A 24483-nucleotide genomic window follows, 5' to 3' on the forward strand; every position below is an offset into this window, starting at 1 on the left:
TCAAAGATAAGCCAAGTAAAGGATTAGACTGAGAAATCAGAACTTAGACCTATACCAGAACTTAACAGTCATCAGAACATAATTTCTTAACTCGAAAAAGGAATGCCTATCTTAGTAAATATTCATACAAGTTCTGAGTTATGGACGTTAGTACTTAATCATCCGAACGTGTAACTTAGAACTTGTCCTCAGAATTTGTGCAATAATGACACATTGACTGTTTTATCTAAAATAACATAGACCACCACAGAAATTTTCATCATTCAGATGGAGTGATTAGTGTGTGCATTAAGCTAAAAACAGACAAAGAGTAAAGTCTGATTCACTGCAGTACATCGTAGAAATAAGGCATAACTAAAATTTTGCTAAAGATCTGTCATTGTCCTGAAACCGACTGAAGAATGAGTTTATGCTTGAGTCCACCTCAACTATTTTGTGCTAATTTTATGCATCTTTTGAAATTCTATTTTATAGTGGCTTCTCAGTGTAAGTGAGTCACGACTGTTTATCAGAATTTATGCTATTTTCAGAGTATTTCTCCAGTAATCATAGAGTGTGAAAAGTCACCAAGAAAATATTTTGCTTTTCTGATGCATATTTACTTAATACCAGCAATGCACTTGGGTCGTCCCTTCCACATTTTTACTCTAGATCTCAAAGGAGTACCTGATTTTAATCTTGGATCTTTTTGCTTTTGCTTTTGATAAGAGAGGTCTATCAGCACTTAGTACATTCAGCAGTTTTACTAGTATCAGAACTTAACAGATGAGTAGCATTATTCTAATTTGTGACTTAGTAATAAGATATACAAAGTGAACTTAACTAAGCTCAGTTATCAGAATTTGCTAGTGTCATAAGATTTCCACTGAAATAATTACTTCTTCCATGGAATCATTTGTTTATTGAAGACTACTAGGTCAGTATCTAGCACAGTTATCCTCATAGGATTGAATAGGTACTAGAACAGACATATCACTTATCAGAGTTTAGAAACATATAACAGACAACAATCAGTACTTAAAGACATTTATCAATTAAGCACAGAATACACAATGAGATGAATTCTGTAAATACTGAGCATAAAGTCTGATAACACAGAACAAGTCTAAGCAGATTTAGAGAAGGAACCTGAAACCATTCCACGTTCATTTACCAATCTTGTAAAAGTAGCTTCACATAATGGTTTTTTGAAGATATCTGCCAACTGTTGATCTGTGGGAACAAAATGCAATTCCACTGTACCTTCATCCACATGTTCCCTGATGAAGTGGTACCTGATGCTGATGTGCTTTGTCATTGAGTGTTGAACTGGATTACCTGTCATAGCAATAGCACTTTGATTATCACAGTAAATAGGGATTTTGAAATATGTTAACCCATAATCCGGTAACTGATTCTTCATCCAAAGAATCTGTGCACAACAGCTTCCTGCAGCAATATACTCTGCTTCTGCAGTTGATGTGGAAATTGACTTTTGTTTCTTGATGTACCAAGAAACCAATCTGCCTCCAAGAAATTGGCAGCTTCCACTTGTGCTTTTCCTGTCAATTTTGCAACCTGCAAAATCTGCATCTGAGTAACCTATTAGTTTAAAATCTGATTCTCTAGGATACCATAATCCCAGAGCAGCTGTTCCTTTAAGATACTTAAAGATTCTTTTTACAGCTGTTAAGTGAGGTTCTCTTGGATCTGCTTGAAATCTTGCACAAAGACAGGTAGCATACATGATATCAGGTCTACTAGCAGTTAGATAGAGTAGAGAGCCAATCATACCTCTGTAGTCAGTAATATCTACTGATTTACCGGTATCCTTATCCAGTTTTGTTGCAGTGGCCATTGGAGTGGATGCACTTGAACAATCTTGCATTCCAAATTTCTCTAGCAAGTTTCTGGTGTACTTGGTTTGACAAATAAAAGTGCCTTCTTCATTCTGCTTGACTTGAAGGCCCAGAAAGTAGCTAAGTTCCCCCATCATACTCATCTGATATCTTGACTGCATAAGTTTGGCAAACTTCTTGCAAAGTGTGTCATTTGTAGATCCAAAAATGATATCATCAACATAAATCTGGACCAGAAGTAAGTCCTTTCCATGGTTGAGGTAGAACAGTATTTTGTCTATTGTCCCTCTGTTGAATCCACTTTCCAGAAGAAACTGAGCTAAAGTCTCATACCATGCTCTAGGAGCTTGCTTAAGTCCATAAAGTGCTTTGTCAAGTCTGTAGACATAATCTGGATGTTTGGTATCTACAAAACCTGGAGGTTGTTCAACATATACCTCTTCCTCCAATTCTCCATTGAGAAAAGCACTTTTCACATCCATTTGAAAGACAGTAAACTTTTTGTGAGCAGCATAAGCCAAAAATATCCTTATGGCTTCTAACCTAGCAACTGGTGCAAATGTTTCATCATAATCAATTCCCTCTTGTTGAGAATATCCTTTTGCAACCAGCCTTGCCTTATTCCTTGTAATTATGCCATCACTGTCAGTTTTGTTTCTGAATACCTACTTTGTACCAACAACAGATCTATTCTTTGGTCTTGGTACTAGGGTCCAGACTTTGTTTCTTTCAAATTCATTCAACTCTTCCTGCATTGCTTGCACCCAATCAGCATCTCGAAGAGCTTCTTCCACTTTCTTTGGCTCAGTCTGAGAGAGAAAAGAATTGTAAAGACACTCTTTTGAAGTACCTGTTCTAGTTCTGACACCTGCATCAGGATTTCCAATTATCAAATCAGGTGTATGTGATTTTGTCCACTTCCTTACAGATGGAAGGTTTTCTCTAGAACTGGATGCTCCCCCATGATCCATGCTATCTCCATTTTCTGATGCTCCCCCTGAAACTATGCTTTCTGAGTTGGATTTTTCAGTATTTTGATTTTCAGTACTATCAGAACTTGGCTTATCAGAACTTGACGAATCAGAACTTGAAGAGCCAGATGCATGTTCGAATGTTTCTTGAGATGTGGTAGGATTTTGAGTATGCTCCCCTTGCATAGGGGCATCTTCATTTAACGTAGTCACCACAGTTTCAATAACATCAGAGTTTAATCCATCAGAGTTTGCAGTATCAGGACTTAGACTGTCAGGATTTTCAGTATCAGAATATGAGTCTTCATTTTCAAATCTCAGCTGATCATGGTCAACGAAATCTTTAAGACCTGTGATCTTCTTGTCATCAAAAGAGACATTGATAGATTCCATGACCACTTTTGTTCTCAAATTATAGACTCTGAAGGCTTTTGTGGAAAGTGGATATCCAACAAAGATTCCTTCATCAGCTTTTAGATCAAACTTTGATAGCTGTTCAGGATGAGTCTTGAGAACAAAATACTTGCATCCAAATACATGAAAATATTTCAGATTTGGCTTCTTTTTCTTCACCATCTCATATGGTGTTTTTCCATGCTTGTTAATGAGTGTTGCATTTTGAGTAAAACAAGCAGTCTGCACAGCTTCAGCCCAGAAATAGGTTGGAAGCTTTGCTTCTTCAAGCATTGTACGTGTAGCTTCAATGAGAGTTCTATTCTTCCTTTCAACAACTTCATTTTGCTGTGGAGTTCCAGGAGCAGAAAATTCCTGCTTTATTCCATGGCTTTTGCAGAACTCTTCCATTATCAAATTCTTGAACTCAGTGCCATTATCACTCCTTAAAATTTTCACAGAATCTGTGACCATTTTATCCAGCTGTTTGACATGATCAATCAAGATAGATGCAGTTTCACTTTTTGTGTGCAAGAAATACACCCATGTGTATCTGGTGAACTCATCCACTATGACCAACGCATACTTCTTCTTTGCAATAGACATGACATTTACTGGACCAAATAGATCAACATGTATAAGATGATAAGGCTCAAGAATTGATGATTCAGTCTTGCTCTTGAATGAAGATTTTCTTTGTTTGGCTTTCTGACATGAATCACAAAGACCATCAAGAGCAAATACTGTGTTTGGCAATCCTCTCACAAGATCTTTCTTGACCAGTTCATTTATATTGTTGAAATTTAAATGAGAGAGTTTCTTATGCCAATTTCAGCTTTCTTCAATTAATGCTCTACTTAACAGACAAATTGCAGAGCCATCAGTACTTGTTGAAAGCTTGGCTTCATAAATGTTACCACGTCTGTATCCTTTCAGAACAACTTTATCTTTAGATTTACTCACAACTTCACAGTGTTCTTCAAAGAAATCAACATGATAACCTCTGTCACAGATTTGACTTATACTCAGTAGGTTGTGTTTAAGTCCTGAGATCAGAGCTACCTCTTTAATGATGACATTCCCAAGATTGATATTGCCATATCCCAATGTTTTTCCAATGTTGCCATCTCCATAAGAAACACTTGGGCCAGCTTTCTCCATAAAGTCTGATAGCAGGGCCTTATTTCCAGTCATATGACCTGAACATCCACTGTCCAGAACTAGAATATTTTTCCTGTTGCCCTTTGTTTCAGCAGCTTCAGAACTGCTCTCAGCACTTTCTTTATCAGCATTTGCCATCAATGCATAGTTCTCCTCACTTTCAGAGTCTGAAGTGTCTGTCCAGCTTTTCTGCTTTGTGACAAGAGCCTTGCCTCTGTCACCCTTTACCTTCTTGCAGTCAGGAGATATGTGGCCTTTCTCACCATAATTATAGCATTTAACATTGGTGTAATCTCCTCTGTCAGACTTTCCTCCTCTGCCTTCAGATCTTCTGAAATTCTTCTTATCAGAACTTATGCTTTTTCTGGAAAACTTCTTTCCCTTCCTGAACTTCCTGTATGCAATCTTGGTGATTCCTTTCACCATAAGAGCACACAGCTTCATCATCTCCTCATCAGCATCGGTCTCAGGCAAGCTTTCAGAATCTGAGTCATCATCACTCTCAGAACTTGATGACTCAGTATCAGACTTTATGAAAAGAGCTTTACCCTTGTCTTTCTTTGAGGAAGCTGCCTTGGGGAATTCTTCTTCAGCCTTAAGAGCGACTGTCCTTGACTTTCCTCCTTTCCTCTTGCTTCTTTGTTCCATCTCCAGCTCATGAGTCTTGAGCATTCCATAGATTTCGTCAAGAGTTGTTTCATCAAGATTGTAGTTGTCTCTTATTGTCGTTGCCTTCAAATCCCAGCATTCAGGAAGAGCTAACAGGAACTTAAGGTTTGAATCTTCAAGATCATACTCTTTATCAACCAATTACAAATCATTCAAAAGTTTGACAAATCTATCATATAAATCATTCAATGACTCATTAGTCTTTGAGTCAAAGTGTTCATACTCTTGAGTGAGTATTGTCTTCCTGTTCTTCTTAATTGTGTCAGTTCCCTGACATCTTGTTTCCAGAGCATCCCATATCTCCTTAGCAGTCTTGCAGTTGATTACCCTGTTTGACATTACATTATCAATGGCATTATACAGTAAGTGTCGTACCTTACCATCCTTAGCAATTGATGCTATGTCTTCAGCAGTATAATCACTCTTCTCCTTTGGTACGGTCATTGCTGCTTCACCTGCAACTGCAACAGCGAGTTTGGTTGGTTTGTGAGGACCTTCCTTGATTCTATCCAGGTATTCTGGATCTGTTGCTTCCAGGAACATGGTCATCCTTACCTTCCATATGGGATATTCAGATGGTCTCAGTATGGGGACTCTGATGGTCTCATACCGACTCTGAATTAGTGTCTTTGGTGGTTCCTCAGTTGTGGTAGGCTTAGTTGGAGTTTCTGTGTCCGACATGATTGTGTTTGGATCTTTAACTGTATGTAAGTTAACAGATAGGCTCTGATACCAATGGTTAGGTCACACACATACTGTAGAGGGGGTGAATACAGTGTATAGTACACTCAAATCGAACTTTAAGAACTTAAGTAACAGAAAACAAACTTTATTGAAACAATAAACTCTGTTACAGTATGAAACTGTTACCTCTCAGTGATGAACAAATATCACGAGAGCTGCTAGGGTTATATAGAATAATAACTTCGATAATGATAACACTTTTAGTGTAAACCCTATGCCTGTGTTTATATACTACACAGTTACAAGATAATCGCTAATTGATATGGAATTTAATTCTGCTTCCTAAAATATATCAATCAGATATCTTTTCTTCCAAGTATTCCATTCTTCACGGAATTCCTTCTTCATGCATATCTCTTCTTATGTTTATCTCGATCTTCTTTCCTTTAATCAGCTACTGTCCTTATCTGATTGTCCTTCAGCACTTAAGTTCTGATATCTATCTTCTGATGATTATCTCCTGATAATATAAGTACTGATATCCTTAAGTCCTGACTTCCAGTATAAGTACTGATCAACAGTTAAGTACTGATTTATCCTGTTCACGTAAGATCTGAAAGCTAAACATAAAACATATTAGCCATGACATTATCAAATATATCTAACAGAAATGATCTCAACCGGCATCCCTTGGGGAGCCGTGTCTCATCAATGATCACATATGTCTTACCTCGAGATTGCAGTCTCATTTTAACCGTCGAATCTCACACGTTTTTTTATCTCAGCCGTTGATTTTGAAACCAACATCTCTTGGACCAAGATACGCAAAGGTCGCATCCTCATGCCCCTATATATATACTTGGAGCCCCTCTTTCATTTTCTCACTTTAAGAGCAAACAAACACCAAACTCTCTCCCTGGTGCATATCATTTCATATCAATATCATTCAACGGGTAACGTAGTATCCACATTTCCAAGGCGTCCTTACAGTGCTTCCAGATTTTTTCACAACAACAATTTCTTCAATCACCAATATAAATTTTTGGGTTAAAATTGTAATTTATAGTTTATTTTGAACATGTGTGAATGTTTACACATAAATGTCACAACCCATAGGGTTTTAGAATCATTCATCTTGCGGGAGAGACGATTTCGAGGGTTTTTAGAACACAAAGTGTTCTTTACCCTCTCTGTTTTTCCTTTTTTGATCTTTTTTTTTCCTTTTAGACGTTTGAAGAGGCTTAAAAATGGTATGTGATTGTGTTTCTAGGCTTGAAAATTCTTCATAGTATTCAAGAATTTGAACACACTTTGGGAACCAGCCTCCGAACACCTTTTAATAATTTCTTCCTTGGCTTCAGATACTGAACTGATCTGGCCACTCTGCCTTTCTTTTCTGACTTCCTTAAACTTTATTTCGGAGTACACGGCTAACCCTTCCTCATTTTCGGATGCAGGAACATAGATCGGTCAAGTCAAGGGGTGGGACCTTCGGATTATACCCAAATTCCCCTCGTCCCAGCCCACTTCAGCAATATTGCTTCTTTTACAGCGGCAAATAATCCAACCCAACTCAAAAAGAAGGAGATAGAAAATTTTTATCCTGAATACCACATCCCCAGGACCATTATCATATGTACATGCCAAAGGAGCCTGATCGAATCTACCATGACCCTCATATCCCCGCGGGTTTCAGTGATTGTCATATAAGGATTTCCGAAGGCGCTTTCAAGTGTGGTTTTAGGGTCTCTTTGCTGAAACTGCTAAAGAAACTTTTCCGACAGATGAAGATAGCATTAGGCCATATGGACCCCAATGGGTTCATTAATATCAAAAACTTCCACTTCAGATGCCAAGAGGCAGAAATCCATCCATCCACCTGATTGTTCTAGTTTCACTACAATTTTTGAAAGAATGGAAAGAGCCCTGGGATTTTCACCAACGGTCGTAGGACAGATCGAGGGGATTGGTGTGCCATGAATTATAGTAATAAAAATACTTATACATACCAGTGTTACACTGTGGGTCTTTACTTGGCCGAATTTGCGGTCTGGCGTGATGTCGAACCTACTTCGCTATTGATGCCTACCCTTGACACTGAGGAAGCTGAGGACTATCACAAGCTGGTCGGTCTTAAGCTACCCAAACGCCCATATCCAGCAGCCGTGATATGGATTGGTTGTTCTCTTTATGGGGTAGTGGTATAGTTTTTTCTTTATTTCTTGTTGTAAATTGCAATAATGTGTCCCGCTATATTTTCATATTGCTGATTCGGCTAGATGATAATCCCATCATATTCTTATTGATATAGTGTTTAATATCCAAGAAGTCGTTGAGAGGAAAAGGAAGAAATTCGAAAAGAGGCTTCTTGCTAAATAACAGAAGTTGTTGGTGATTCTACTCGACCTGAGAACGCCGATGCCCGGGCTCATCTAAACTCCCCTCCGCCTTCGCTCATGGCCTCTTTGTAGTTCATAGGAAAAAACAGGGCACCTCCTTCGGATGCTTTAGTCGACCCCATGAAGAGGCTTCAGTGGCCGATGGGGCAGTTATTGAGAGCTATGCTCCGAAATGGGTGATCCTCTCCTCGGACTCCATTATCCACATAGCTTTTGTAGCTGCACGGGAGGTCATCCCGGATCTCTATCGAAGCCTTATGCTTCCCAAGGATCATCAGTATTTTGGATGTTTTGGATGTCATCAGGATTTGATGTGCCACCAGGATTTGATGCTCATCAGTATCTGCAGAACATGAGTATTTGAAGACAGTCTGTTGTGAAGATTAAGTTTGTTCCTTATTTTGAGGGATGGATATATGTTCGTTCTGAGTGATAGGACTTTGTATATTCAGTTAGAGATATGTATCATTTTCTGTTAGTAATTGATAATGCATATCCTAGACTGATTTGTTGCAGATGTGTATTATATAAACATAGTTTAGGTCATCACATAGTGATTAACTCGAGCATTGTACGACCTAGCAGCTCTCAAGAACATCAGTATTTCTTGAGAGAGTTTGTAACAGTTTTTATCATAAATATAAAGAACTGTTATATTTTATACTTGTTCGAAACATTTATACAATTGTATTTAACCCCCCTTAAATAATTGAATCTTTACTGGGCAATAATTGGTATCAGAGCTCACTGATAAATTTACAATTAGAAGCGATCTAAACATGTCTCTGAACAAGTATGAAATATTAAAATCCCCATTCTGAAAAAGACTGAATATCCTACATGGAAGGTGAAGATGCTTATGCACCTGGAGGCTACAGATCCAGATTATCTTGACGTAATTAATGATGGACCCTACATGCCAACTAAACTGGTGCCTGCAACTCCTACTGTTGCTGAACACTATCAGTTGAAGGAGAAGAGTGAGTGGACACCAGAAGAGAAAGTAGTTGTGCTGAAAGATGCAAAGGTAAGAAACATTTTACATGACAGTCTTGATTCTGTGATGTCAAACAGGGTTATAGCCTACAAGACTGCCAATGAGATCTGGGATTATCTTGAAACTCAATGTCAAGGAACCATGGCCATCAAGAAGAACAGAAGGGCTATTCTGATTCAAGAATATGAACACTTTGAGGCCAAGCCTGATGAAAGTCTCACCGACATCTATGACAGATTTCTCACCCTGCTCAACAATCTGTCCTTGGTGGGAAAGGTGTATGATCGAGAGGATTCAAACACTAAGTTTCTGAAAGCCTTAAATGAAGAATGGGAGACTCAGACTTCAATCATGCGACATCAGTATGATTTGGAAATAATCACTCTAGATGAAGTCTATGGCATACTGAGAACTCATGACTTGGAAGATAAAGTGTCTTCAATGGCTGATAAACTGGATGCTATATTTTCTCTTCTTTCAAATCCTGATGCCAAAAATGGGGAGAAGATAGCTGTCACAAAATGTACACCTGACTCTATTCAGTTGAAAGATAAAGATACTGATGATGATGGTGATAAGAATCCAGTTGCTAATGTTCAAATTGCTCCTATTGCTCAACAACTTCAACATTCTAGAAAATCTGGTTCATGACAAGGAAAGTCTACTGGTGCTCATGAAGTTAAGCACAAGACTAATGCTAATGCTCATGAAATTGGTGATGTTACAATCTCTAACATAGCAGATGCTAAAGGATTATTCTTTCCTTACAGACACAAGGAAATAGGTGAAGAGATTATTCTGTACTACAAGGATAAGAGGTTTGAGCAAAAGAATGCCAGAAGTGCTCTTGGGTTGATAATTAAAGAATTTCCTGATCTAAAAACTGAAGAAGCAGTTATGCAACAGAAGGAGTTATTGACTCAAATTGAAGCTGAAGCAAACACCTCTAAAAAAAGAGGAAAAAGAGGTGGAAGAACTACAAGAGCCAGAGGAAGAAGAGGAAGAGGAAGAATCTCTAATTCAAGTCGAGGTTCTGTAATTGATTCTGCATTTCTAAATGTTCTATTTAGAGAAGGTTTTATTCTTGTACAAGGATATGATGTAAAAGAAGAAGCTGAGGATACTGAAGAATTGATTATCCCCAGAGAGAAGAAATCAACCGCTGACATTGCTCAAGTTGATATGACTAATGCAAATGTGTCTCTTGAAGCAGACGCAAATCCTGAGAAAAAAGCAGATCCTGATGTTGTGAATCTGAAAGCTGGCCTTGATACTGATGAGAAGGTGATCAAAGTATTAGATGAATCAGTTATTTATACAACAGTTGTTTCTCATAATTCAGAGGTTAATGAACAAGAAAGAACTGACAGAAGGAGAGCTGATCAAGCATGCAGTGACTATGAGAAAAGAATTCTAAATTCAAGGAGAGAGCTATGGAAGAAATCTAAAGGGAAAATTCATGATTATCTACAGGGTATGCTCATCTTAGCAAGAAGGATAAAAGATGGAAAGATATCTATCCATTCAGTTATCCTAAAGGATTCAAGCATATTGAATTTGTGTCAGCAGGACTTAGGGATTCTATTCCAGAACAGAAGGATATTGATAAGTCCATCAAGAAACCGTCTTAGGTGGAACATAATGAAAAGCTAAAGTTTATCAAAACTCGTACTAAAGGAGGTAATTGTCATTCTGGAATGGAGACGCTGAGGTCTGATTTACTGGACACAGATATCCTGACTGACAATCTTGGTGAGAGAATTACTTTTTCATATCTTGAGAAAGTTGAAGCTGTAAAGATTGTTTACAGGAAGATAAATCTTGGTGATGTCAGAGAAGAGATTATGTACTTCTTGAGAGATGGTAAAGTAAAAAGCTTTACATTACAGCAACTCTTGATAAAGACTGTGATAGAGTTGAAATATATTCACTATCTTCATAGAGTTAAGGACAAAGTCACCAGAAACTGGTCTTCTATGATACTTGAGAGTATCAGAAGAAGAGTCATGAACAAAGAAGACAAATACAATGGTGATTATGTTCCTATGTACAGAACTTACACTGGTCAAGAAATGAAGATGGAAAAGGGAGATGCGGTTCTGAATGTTTTTTCTCAACAATCCTCAGTTATCTTTCAGTCTTGATCATGAAGATGTCAGCTTAAGCTTTATGTTAATTGGTGATCTTGAAATAACTAAGTGTTCGATTTCTAAATTATTTCTAAATTAAGATCAGCCATTTATCAGCTTGGAGAAGATACTGAAGAGAAGAAAGAGTTGAAGAAAAAGCTTGTCAGTTAAACAAATTTTTAGAAACAACTGTCAGTTATCTTAGGATACTGAAGTAAACCTTATTCCTTGTACATTTTGTAAATTGGTTTTGGCATCATTGAGAATGGAATTTGTGCTTCATTACATTAAGCATAAATTGGGAGAGATTGTTACGTGCTGATTCTCAATGATCAGGAGAAGCTCAGGATCTGGCTATTTTGGATGTCATCGGGATTTGATGTGCCATCAGGATTTGATACTCATCAGTATCTGCAGAACATCAATATTTGAAGACAGTCTGATATGAAGATTAATTATGTTCCTTATTTTGAGGGATGGATATATGTTCGTTCTGAGTGATAGGACTTTGTATATTCAGTTAGAGATATGTATCATTTTCTGTTAGTAATTGATAATGCATATCCTAGAATGATTTGTAGCAACTGTGTATTATATAAACACGGTTTAGGTCATCACATAGTGATTAACTCGAGCATTGTACGACCTAGCAGTTCTCAAGAACATCAGTATTTCTTAAGAGAGTTTGTAACAGTTTTTATCAGAAATATAAAGAACTGATATATTTTATACTTGTTCAAAACATTTATACAATTGTATCCAACCCCCCTTAAACAATTATATCTTTACTGGACAACAAAGAGAAGATGGGGCGGTGACGTAACACCTCTTATATTGTCTTAAACTATTTTTCAAGTTTTTTCAAAATTTTGAATTATTATATATAGAACATTTTATTTGCATTATATTTTCCTAAACTTTCTCCTTATCTTTTCCCAAAATTTTGAATTATTGAATAGACTAAATCTTAATTACCTATTTTTTTCATTCTCCTTAATTCAAATTACCACCTTAATTTTCTCTCAAAAATTTTCTTCAAGTTAAATTAGCATATTAACATTCTCTTAAATTTTCATTTTTAGTCAAAATTATCATCTTAATATTCTTACCTAAATAGAGATGCACAAAAGTTCTGATTGGACGGGTTTTGTGGCCTTAAAAGCCCGGAATTTTTATATAAAAAATCTATATCGGACTTTTTCAGTAATTGGGTTGAGCGAGCCTATCATAGCAATATGCGGTCGGGCTTTATCTAGGTCGGGCCTTAACCAGGCCACACCTAGCAGATCATTCCTTTCAATCCCTACCTTTCATTTAGCCTAAAATCCCCTAACCTCCCCCGACTCAACTAACTTAACACACATACCCTTCACTTCCCATCCTCTCTTATAATCCTCTCCGACTCCTCCCCTTCTCCTCCAGCCCAACCCCCTTTTCGAACAAATTGATGTCAAACAATCTTGATAAATTAATATGCACGAGTCGTTTGACTTAATAACAGATTAAAAAAGTTCGATTAGTGAAGAAAAGGTTACACCCAAAAGTACAGTTCGATTTAGACTATAAATTATATTCTAAAAAGGAGGAAAAAAGAAATTGAACCGGATGCTAGAAAATGAATAAGCTATAGCATAAATCAGTTAAACAAATTCAGTAAGAGGAGAAGAGGGAATCGAGGGAGAGTAAGAGGAGATTAGGTCGTGACAGAGAGATTAGATGAGAGAGTGTGGGATTTAGTGAAACCACCGACTGCTACATTATTGGACTGAAATTAGACGGATCGGGCTTTCAATCCAGGCTCAATCTGGACTTTATCCGGATTTTTAATTATCCAAACTTTTAACAGCCCGAAATTTTATCTGGGCTTTTCAGGTTTCAGGCCAAATTCTGACGAAAAAAGGTTGCATGTATTAGGCCTATGGGCCAGATCGGATTTTTTTTCGAATCGGATTTTTTAAACAAAAATTCTGGATGGAATTTCAGACTTCGGATTTTTTGAACATCTTTACTCCCAAATCAAGTCAAAGTTACCATTTTAATGTTTTTCTCAATTTCAAGTACTAAAATTTCTTTAAAATCAATATTACGATTTTAGTCCTCAAGTTTCTCCTAAATTAAATTACCATTGTAATATTGAAAGATCGGCTCATTGTAAGTAAACATGTTTAACGAGATGGCGGGTTTTTAGAATTTCTATATTATTCAAAATTTTAGAATGATCAAGACGAAATGGAAAATAAAAAATTATAATATTATTTCATAAAAATTTTAGTTTATTTTATTCAAAAACTCATATTGTAAAATATTTTAAAAAAAATATAGGCAAATATTATAAGTGTGATGTGTACCACGGCTTAGTAAATTAGTAATAGTATAAAGATTAAAAAAAGTTTATTGCGATCATTGTTTGATTATTTAATAATGATAATTTAATTTTTCTTAAAATATGTTGGGGTTGTGTGATTATTTTTATTTTATTTCAAAAATTACAATTTTGTTATTAAAACGTACTAGCTCAAAACTCGTGTGATGCATGGATCTTTTTTAATATTATATAGCTTTTTAAAAAAATAATTTGAACATATTAAATTTTCTCATGTAAATTTTTTAAATGATATAATTTCATGATAAATATATTAATATCTGTTTATATTCATAATTTTTTTAATATGAAATATTTGAAAAAGACAATTATACTTATTGAACGATATAGTTTTATTGATATTTCTACGTGCTTTTACAAAAAAATGATGATATTTTAAGTAAAAGTTAAGTTTTAGTTTCGATCAATAATACATGAATTATGATTAGTATGACATTAACTTCGTTCTATCCTGAATCAATATTTTACATTATTGTGTTTTAACCCTATACTAATTACATCGACAAAATTTAACTAAAAATGTTTAGTTTGATTTTAATTTTTTAAGTCTGGTTGAATATGATAATTTTGTTTTAACCCGAATAAATAGTTTATATAATCTTGTTTTAGCTAATCGAATTATATCTTGATAAATTAACTTTTGATAGTATAGATTTAGATATTTATAATATCTATATAATAGATAAATTATTTGTTATAGTAAAGATTGTTATAGAAATTAATTAAATAAAAATTAAATTAGTAGAATAAGTTGACTTCAGTACCAATTATAATTATAAACATTAATATGAATTAGAATTTAAATTTGTAAAAGACTTGATTTTTATAATATAAAATATAATAATACATATTTTAATATCAATTAGAATTAGAATGATCGGCCAATCAATCAACCAACCAAATTTTTAATATTTCGTGTATTATATTTTAATATTTCGTGTATTATAATTAGACCTGGTAACCAATTCGGTTTCGGATCGAATCAATTTTGGATCGGTTTCATTTTCGAATTATATGATCAGGATTTCGAATTAGATCTCAATTTTATGGATTTAGGTTCGATTTTTCGGATTCCAACCCATTTTGTAAGATCTAATTACAATATAATATAAGATATAGAGATAGATAGATAATGATGTACTCGTGTGACTCTCCCGAGGGGCATATTTCTTTCTTATCAAAATAAATTTTCACAGGCCCAATTGGATTTATTTTTTAGACTGAAACAGGCCATTTCACAGGCTCAATCGGATTATTTTTTTCCAGAAACAAGCCCAATAGATTCACATATATATTTCTGTCCTGTCCCCTTGTCCAAAAATATAAATATAATATATTTATTTAAAGTGTCTCAAGATTTGGGGCAAAAAAACAGATCCCCCTCTGCCCTAAAACCCCATAAAACCTTGGACCCAAGATTCTTATTGCATACATTAATTTGAAACTATACATACAGACAACATGGTATTCGGACCAAACCAGGATGCAATTGACAAGCAGTTTCTTGCAGCACCTGTTAAATCTGCTGTTGACAAGTACCAACTTCTTCCTGAGTTTCTTAAAGTCAGAGGTTTAGTTAAACAACATCTTGACTCTTTTAATTATTTTGTCACTACAGGACTTAAAAAGATTGTGCATGCAAATCATGAGATTAGGTCTAGGGTTGATAATAATGTTTTTCTTAGATATACTAATGTTCGTGTTGGTGAGCCTTGTATGATTGTTAATAGTGTGTTGGAACAGCTTAGTCCTCATAGATGTCGTTTATCGGATTTTACGTATGCTGCTCCTGTTTATGTTGATGTTAAGTATGTTGTTATTAGTAATGGTGTGAAGAATGTGGTGAGTAAGAGTGATGTGGTTGTTGGGAAGTTGCCTGTTATGTTGAGGAGTTGTTGTTGTGTTTTGCATGGGAAGGATGAGGAGGAATTGGCGAGGCTTGGTGAGTGTCCGCTTGATCCGGGAGGATATTTTATTGTTAAGGGGACGGAGAAGGTGATTTTGATTCAGGAGCAGCTTATGAAGAATAGGATTATTATTGATACGGATGGGAAAGGGTGTGTTCAGGCTTCGGTTATGAGTAGTACGGAGGTGAGGAAAAGTAAGACGGTTATTGTGATGAATAAAGAGAGGATTTATTTGGATATGAATCAGTTTGATGGGAAGATGCCTATTATGGTGGTTATGAAAGCTATGGGTATGGAGAGTGATCAAGAGGTTGTGCAGATGCTTGGAAGAGATCCTCAATATGGTGCATTACTTATGCCTTCTATTGAGGAATGTGCAAGCCATTGTGTGTACACACAGCAGGAGGCTCTTGCGTATCTTGAGAGAAAGGTTAAGTTACGGTTCTATAGTTCTGCAGTTGAGAAGGAAAGTCGAGCTATGGTTATACTTCGTGATGTATTTATTGCTAACATTCCAGTACGTGAAAACAATTTTCGGTTAAAGTGTTTGTATGTGGCAGTCATGTTGAGACGCATGATGGAAGCAATTATAAACAAGGATGCTATGGATGACAAGGATTATGTAGGGAACAAGCGATTTGAGCTTTCAGGGCAATCATTATCATTACTCTTTGAGGATTTGTTCAAGACACTGAATGAAGAAGCCGTGAAGGAAGCAGATGTTGTCCTCTCAAAGCCAAGTATACCTCGTTTTGATTTTTCTACTTACATTATGAAAGGTAATAAATTAATCTCAGGTGGTTTAGAGCGAGCCCTTTCTACCGGGAACTGGGATGTCAAAAGATTTAGGATGAACCGGAAAGGCATGACGCAGGTTGTTGCTAGACTTTCTTTTATAGGAACATTAGGAATAATGACAAGAATCCAACCACAGTTTGAGAAGTCTAGGAAAGTTAGCGGACCTAGAGCCTTACAACCTAGCCAGTGGGGAATGCTCTGCCCTTGTGACACTCCAGAAGGTGAGGCATGCGGTTTAGTAAAGAACTTGGCTCTGACAACTCATGTCACAACTGACCAAGAGGAAGGCCCTATTATTTATCTGTGCCACTTTTTGGGTGTTGAAGATCTGGAATTACTCTCTGGAGAAGAACTTCATGCACCAAATTCTTACCTGATTATATTAAATGGGTTCATTATAGGAAAGCATAGGCGGCCGAAGCGATTTGCACAATCAATGAGAAAGCTGCGAAGAGCTGGTAAAATTGGCGAGTTCATTAGCATTTTCATAAATGAGAAGCAGCATTGTGTTTACATCGCTTCAGATGGTGGCCGAGTATGCCGACCTCTTGTAATTGCTGATAGAGGTGTATCAAGAATCAAGGATCGCCACATGAAAGAGTTGAAGGACGGCATGAGGAATTTTGAAAGTTTTGTACGAGAAGGGTTGATAGAGTATCTTGATGTTAACGAGGAAAACAATGCATTGATTGCTCTATACGAAGGAGAGGCTACAACAGAGACAACACACGTAGAAATTGAGCCTTTTACGATACTAGGTGTTTGTGCTGGATTAATTCCTTTTCCTCATCACAACCAGTCACCTAGAAACACCTATCAGTGTGCAATGGGAAAGCAAGCAATGGGAAATATCGCTTATAACCAGCTTTGTCGAATGGACACACTACTATATCTATTAGTGTATCCACAACGACCATTGCTGACAACACGGACAATTGAGCTGGTTGGATATGACAAACTTGGAGCTGGGCAAAATGCAACTGTTGCAGTCATGAGTTATAGTGGCTATGACATTGAGGATGCAATAGTAATGAACAAATCATCACTTGATCGTGGTTTTGGTCGTTGTATTGTAATGAAGAAGTTTACAGCTCTGCACCAAAAATATAATAATAATACGTCAGATAGAATAATTCGACCACAAAGAGACGGAAAAAATGCAGATAAGATGCAGATTTTGGATGAAGATGGACTTGCTTCCCCTGGAGAAATCATTAGACCGCGTGATATTTATATCTATAAGCAGTCTCCGCAAGATACGAAAAATATAATCAAAGATCCCATACCAGATAGGTTTTACAAAGATAGTTGGCAAACATATAAGGGTATTGAAGGGGAGACTGCTGTTGTGGATAGAGTAGCTCTTTCAACAGACAGGAATGACAACTTAAGTATCTCGTTTATGATACGTCAAACTCGTAGACCTGAGGTTGGTGACAAATTTAGTAGCAGACATGGCCAAAAAGGAGTTTGCGGTACCATTGTCCAACAGGAAGATTTTCCATTTTCTGAACGAGGGATTTGCCCTGATTTGATCATGAACCCTCATGGATTTCCAAGTCGAATGACTGTCGGTAAGATGATAGAGCTACTTGGGAGTAAAGCCGGAGTTTCATGTGGCAAGTTTCATTATGGCAGCGCCTTTGGGGAGCCTAGCGGTCATGCAGACAAAGTTGAAACCATAAGCGAAACACTTGTAAAGCATGGTTTTAGCTACACAGGGAAAGATTTTTTATATTCAGGTATAACAGGTACGCCACTACAAGCTTATATCTTCATGGGACCAATTTACTATCAAAAGTTGAAACACATGGTCATGGATAAAATGCATGCTCGAGGTAAGGGGCCAATGGTCATGTTGACTCGCCAGCCAACTCAAGGGATAACCCGAAATGGAGGACTGCGTGTGGGGGAAATGGAACGTGATTGCTTGATTGCATATGGTGCTAGTATGTTGATTCATGAGCGCTTGATGATATCCAGCGATCCTTTCGAGGTTCAGGTTTGTAGGAAGTGTGGTTTGCTAGGATATTACAACTTTAAGCTCAAAGCAGCAATTTGCTCTTCATGCAAGGATGGGGAAAATGTTTCCACTCTGAAGCTTCCGTATTCATGCAAGCTTTTATTCCAGGAACTACAATCTATGAATATTGTTCCTCGCTTTCAATTGACAGAGGATTGATCAGTAGACCGGACTTTGATGTCTATGTTGTGAAAAAAACAAGGAAATACAACCATTCTCAGTCACTTTAAGACCCTGTAAAGGAAAATGTTCTCTCCAGAAGCACCCTGTAAGAATTCGTATTTATGATTTGCTTTGATATCAAATTTCCCCCAAAAAATGAGTTCAATGCGTTCGTTTATGTTTATATCGGTGTTATAGAATATTAAAAAATTTAAGCTTTATAGTTTTTTGAATTTCTGCCATCCATAGTATCTCTTATGTTCTTAAATTTTATTTAATTAACATTATTGCCTCAAGTGACTTTACATTGTTGACATGGTTTATTCTATGATTGCATGATTGCATTCCATTACAAGTAACTATATTCAAGCAATTCTGTTTATGTCACTATATATAAAGCAATACCATTAACTAATTTGCTTCAGAGTTGTGTTTTAGTATCAGAAGTAAAAATTATAGCAAGTATCATAGCTCTGTTACTAGTGCAGAGGCATTATTAGCACCAACTTGCAGCTGGCTTTCAGTTCAGGTTTTTAGAGTTGAATTGGATGAGGTGCTTTCACAGGAAGCTTATATGCTCTTATACAGCACTTAGTTCTATTTTCTTTCTTTAATGTAGATATTATTTCTATAATCTGTTCCTTGGTCCGGGCAATGTATAGGACTGGTGAGATTACCTTCTGTAGATATTAAATTGTCAGTAGTGTATAAGTATAACTGAATGGTCTTTATATTGTGATTTTCTTAGCCCTGTCCTGAATTCTAAACGAGTAAACGGTTTCTTTGATTAGAAATTATCATGACAGTGAAAACGTGACTTTTAAGATGAAATATTACATAAGCAATGACAAAGTTACTATAGAATACTTAGCCCTCCAACTTTTACTTTCTATATCAGAGCTTCGACCTACAATCCCATCATGACATGCCTTTACTTTTTTAGGGCTTCTTCTGTTTTCTTCTAAATTCAACAGGATTCCCTAGTAATGACTGCACTCTACCTCTCCTTGATTTTGTGCTTTTTCATTTATATTTCAACTTGTGATAATCTTATAGGATGGCTTTTGAACCCTTGAATTGTATTCACAGAATAACTTCCATATTTTGTGGTACAAAACTATAGTTCTACTGCTACATTAGCTTTACAGCATTCTATCTATAAATTCCAGTGCAAATCGTGTCTGTTGTTTGATCGTACTCATATTTAGATTTTAGACAACCATGACAAGTGTATGTTGTTCTGTAAAATTGGATTGTATGAATTAATAACATGTGGTACATCTATATCGGAATGATATATTAGAACAAGCTGAGCTACCTATTCACAAAGCTAACTGATTGAGTTATTGTCCTTTGTGTTTATTTGTTTTTCTCTGCACTTGGGGAATTTTGTGAACAGCAAGTGGGAGGGCATTTCAGGGCACAGGGTTAGTACTAAACGGATATATCTGTTACCAGGATCATATTTGTTTATTTTAGCTGGGAATGATGAATCATCTAAAACTATTAACTTCTCATGATCCGTCTAACCAGAAGATGAATCGGATAATAAATCTGGTTTCTGTTTAGTTCAATAAAGAGTCTAAAGTCAGTCTGGTTTGTTTGGATTGTATACTTACGCTTACTTTTAAGTTTCAAATCTCCCGAGGAGTTAAATTGTTCTTGGGAATGTGAAGAATCGTAATGTGAATTATTATTCTTTCCAAAATTTTGTCAAGGTGTTGTAGGTGATGTTGATGTTATTTGGGACTATAGAATAATCTTAGCTCTGTTTTCCTCTCAACTAATTACCAGTGTTTAGGCAACTGAACGATAAATACAAAATTCTGTATTCTCAGGTCATTCTATAAAATGTAACAGATTGCCAGAAAATGACTTTATTTGTACTATCATTCTAATTATATCAATACGCTTCTTGCCTCTCAAACTCATTTTCGAACATTTGGCCAAGTTAAAATTTTGAATAATTATGTCAATAATAAATGAATACCTTTCATGTAAAAATACATAGGTGTATATAGGGGTGCACATGGGTCGGGTTGGTCAGGTTAGAGGCAATTTTACACCCGATCCAATTAAATCGGTTTTAATTTTTTTTAACCCAACCCGTAAAATATAATTTCGTTACCCAGCTCTACCCGTCGTACATCGGTTTGGGTCGGGTTGGGTTGGTTTGGATGGGTTGAATGATCCGATAAAAAAAAAGTTTCAATACTATTTATTATCACTCATTTTCAAAATTTAGATAAAAATGAAATTTGTATAATTATAATAATAGTACTAATATTTAAATTTGATTAACATCATAATTTTAGTAATGTATATCATATCGTAAATTATATGCATAACTAAATGATTTAACCATACATCAATAAATGAAAATGAATATGCAAACATAAATTGAACAAATAAAATTATTACTCGAGAAACTTAATATGATATTGGAGATTGAGAAAATAATACACAACTCATTTAAGATATTGTAATAGTTACGTGAAAACATACTAGAAGAGGCGTAAATATATGTCAAACTTAAAAAATATATATATATATATAATTATGGAGAATATATTAATGAATCGGGTTGGGTTGGGTTAGGGTAAAAATATTTGTAACCCGTACCCAATCCATTTATGTCGGGTTGATCAAAAAACAACCCATCTATAATTCGGTTTACATTGGATCGGATTTTTCGGAATGAAAAAGGGTAGGGTTGGATTGGGTTGGGTTGGGTCGGGTTGATCGGTTTGCTCAACCTATGTGCAGCCTTAGGTGTATATATAAAAAAAGAGAAAATTGGCCCAGGGTAACTTGGGACAACTTGCCTGAGTTCAAGATATTTGCAATGTAAAATTTTAATGGTAAATGTATAAGTATAAACACAATCCCCTGTATTTATTTATTTACAAAAAATTCTATATTATCCTAATTTTCTTTTAATCTCGCTCAACAATCCCTATAAAAAAATTCAATGGCCAAGAAATGTAAATAAAAAATTATTATTTTGAGAAATTGATCAACTCATATTTCAAACCGAAAACAGAAAACCCGATCGAAACTGAAATCATAAGGAAGTATGATTTTGAAATTGTTTTGGTTCACAAACCGACCCAAAACCATATTATTAGAACTAAAAACAAACTAATCACATTTTTTCCCTCCTAACTCTAGCCTCCAGTCGCACCAGAAAGTTGTTGCTGGCACAGTTTAAATTTACGCTCTTCATATGTGATTGCACCCCAATGACAAGTTATCATGTTCAAGCAATTTTGTTATATTATATTAACCAAATTAGTCCTCCAAGTTACACTGGGACAAACCAGAAGCTGATGGGTCTGGTTCTGAGGTAATAAAATCAGAAAACATATGCAGCCTTAGGTGCGATGCATGTTTGATGAAGTAGTCATAGCTGTTGACGAAGTTGCAAAATTTGATCCCCGTTGTTTGAAATATTTACGAGTCGATAACCAGTGGACAGTCACAGTGGTTAGGATCAATCTGTATTTCGTTCAAGTGACCACACTTATTACAGTACTTTGTATTAAATCTGTATTTTTTTGATTTTGCAGGCTCCTGCATTGGACTGGATAAAACTTAACTATGAAACTAATTTTCGGGTATGCATATTTACTTATATGATTCAAGAAGATTAAACTTATCTATTTTAGAGGGTTTGTAACTTATCATAATAATATGTAGAAGCAAAACAATTAAGGAGCAGATGTATCTTATCACCATCTCAATTATGGATTAACATAGACAGAGATTCTGTATACTTGTTTTTTAATCTTACCATAGAGACCAAAATCATTGATATGAAACATATTAGTTTCAATTCCATATCATTTGAGTAAAATCTTCAGCACCTGCAGGACACCATATACACGTTGTTTTTGTGTCCACCTGAATTTCTCTAATCTGAAACAAAGCAACAGTTGTTAATATCTCATACATTGCCTTCCACAAAAAATAACAGTAAGGCTTAAGCCCTAAATATACCTTATTCTTCTAAAACTCGGAACATAAGCAATTGGCGAATTATTGAGATGACAATGAACCTTATCATGGTCTGTTATCAGCTTACTATTACCGCTACTGGGATTATAGCATATGAGATTATTGTCACGACATTGAACCACAATTTCGCCATTTTTCAGAAAATTTAAAGGCTCCACAATCCGTTTTATCCGCGTATGAACATCGCCATCATTAGCAATCACAAACTTCTTCGTCCATGATTCTGCAACACCGTATTCATTCATTACCAAGAACTCAAATGATTTGTCAGTACCTTTTGTACAGACACAGAGACAGCCATCTAGAACTCCAAGTTTTGAAATATCTTGAGATTCTACACATTTTGGAGCTGGGATTTGGTGGAAAACCTCTGTTTCCGCGTTAAAACAAATCATAACATGACAAGAACTGTACCAGTGATAAATTCCATTCAAGAAGCAAGGAAAACTCAAACCGCTAAATCGAACACTGGAAGATAACGAATCAGTCGTAACGGTCCTCCATAAACCTGTGCCGATTGTTTGTATCTTTCCTACAGTATCACTAAAAAAATATAACAGCTTAAGTTTTTTGGTTTTGTGAGCAAATAGTAAAGCACAATGTGTCCAGCACCAAAACTTTTCATATTTTTTTACAACAATGTGCTGCCTGGTTGTGGGATTGAATATGTGGTACGGTTCGTTGCGCCGCCAAAATTTATCTCCATGAACATAAGCCACTACGAAACCTGTAAAATTACAAACACTGCATATTGTAATATGAGAATATTCGGTGCCAAAATTATCAGGTAATACCGATTCAGCAACACGTCCTGGACAATCATAACGAGGAGCATTGGAATCGCGAGAAGATTCTGCAAGATGAGCAAAAGCCAAGTGTGCACGTTTGAAAGTACTGCTAACTGTCCCATGAAGCAAAAACTGAAGAGGTGCGGTTCCACTTGTAGCATACGCTTCTGCAAAACAAGGTGAGGAGATTAAAGTGGCCCAGTTTTTGCAGACGGAGCGACATCTTGTCACGATTTCTGCGGGAAGAAAACACAGAATGTGGATGATAATAGATTCGTGAATGCATGTAATCGTGGCCTTCTTCACGTTCCTCTTGGACTCCATTGATAATTGGAGAAAACAATGGAACCGGTTTACCTCAACGATGAGATTGGTGATTAGTTTGCTAGGGTTTGGGTTGTAGGGTACGGAAATTATTTATGCCGAATAAGTTTGATTTGTATATTTCGAAATTGTTAGTAAAATCAAATTCGTATATTGAAAAATGAGAAATTACTTTGGGCTCCATGTTTCAAGTTGGAAAGGGGGACCGGGCAAGGTCGGCATATATAATATGAAATTTGACTTATTTGTTAAAAAATCCCTCCGTTCCCAAATGATAGTTGCATTTGTACACATATTTTTATTTTAAATATAAATAAAAATAAAAATGTTAAACTTCTTTAAAAAAGATTTGAAAATATATCTACGTAGGAGACTACTCTAATATAAATTAATTTTAGAATAAAAATTAAAAATCAAATAAAAAATTTTTTAAATAATTTCGAAATATAACATATATGGTATGCAAAACGATCGTTGAGAGATGAAGAAAAAATATATTGAAGTTGGATATCGAAAAAAATACCGATTAAGGGAAAAAATCAAATTAAAACAGATGAAATTAGTTGAGATTGTGTGTGGAAGGGTACATATTAGTTGGCTGTAATTATTTTAGGGGTCATTAGATTAGATTCATCTAATGGCTTAGATTAGTTGTTATTTTTTATTTTAAGTTTTTTTTATACTTGAACATTTGTCTAAATGTGTGTGTGTTTTTACTTCTCAAATTACGTGTAAAAAGTCGACTATAATTTAGGAACGGAGTACTTCCCACTAAGTATTAATTTTGAGTCTCGATTTTTCAACCGTCACGGACCGGTAAAAAAATGCCTTATTTTCTAC

General features: G+C 35.7%; 2 protein-coding genes across 2 annotated transcripts; one reads left to right on the forward strand and one right to left on the reverse strand.

Moving 5' to 3' along the window:
• Positions 1-15009: 15009 nt before the first annotated feature.
• Positions 15010-18675, forward strand: LOC141686650 (DNA-directed RNA polymerase III subunit 2-like). The gene has a single exon (XM_074491689.1). The coding sequence runs from the start codon at positions 15086-15088 to the stop codon at positions 18509-18511; it is 3426 nt and encodes a 1141-aa protein (XP_074347790.1). The 5' UTR covers positions 15010-15085; the 3' UTR covers positions 18512-18675.
• A 3576-nt stretch (positions 18676-22251) lies between these two features.
• Positions 22252-23665, reverse strand: LOC141682741 (F-box protein At3g07870-like). Its single transcript, XM_074487437.1, has 2 exons — positions 22514-23665; positions 22252-22432 (listed from the first exon to the last, which is right to left on the reverse strand). Exons 1-2 carry the CDS (start codon positions 23641-23643, stop codon positions 22357-22359), a joined length of 1206 nt encoding a protein of 401 aa, XP_074343538.1. The 5' UTR covers positions 23644-23665; the 3' UTR covers positions 22252-22356.
• Positions 23666-24483: the final 818 nt, after the last annotated feature.

This window comes from Apium graveolens, chromosome 9 (assembly GCF_009905375.1).
Source record: "Apium graveolens cultivar Ventura chromosome 9, ASM990537v1, whole genome shotgun sequence".
NCBI classification, from domain to species: domain Eukaryota; kingdom Viridiplantae; phylum Streptophyta; class Magnoliopsida; order Apiales; family Apiaceae; genus Apium; species Apium graveolens.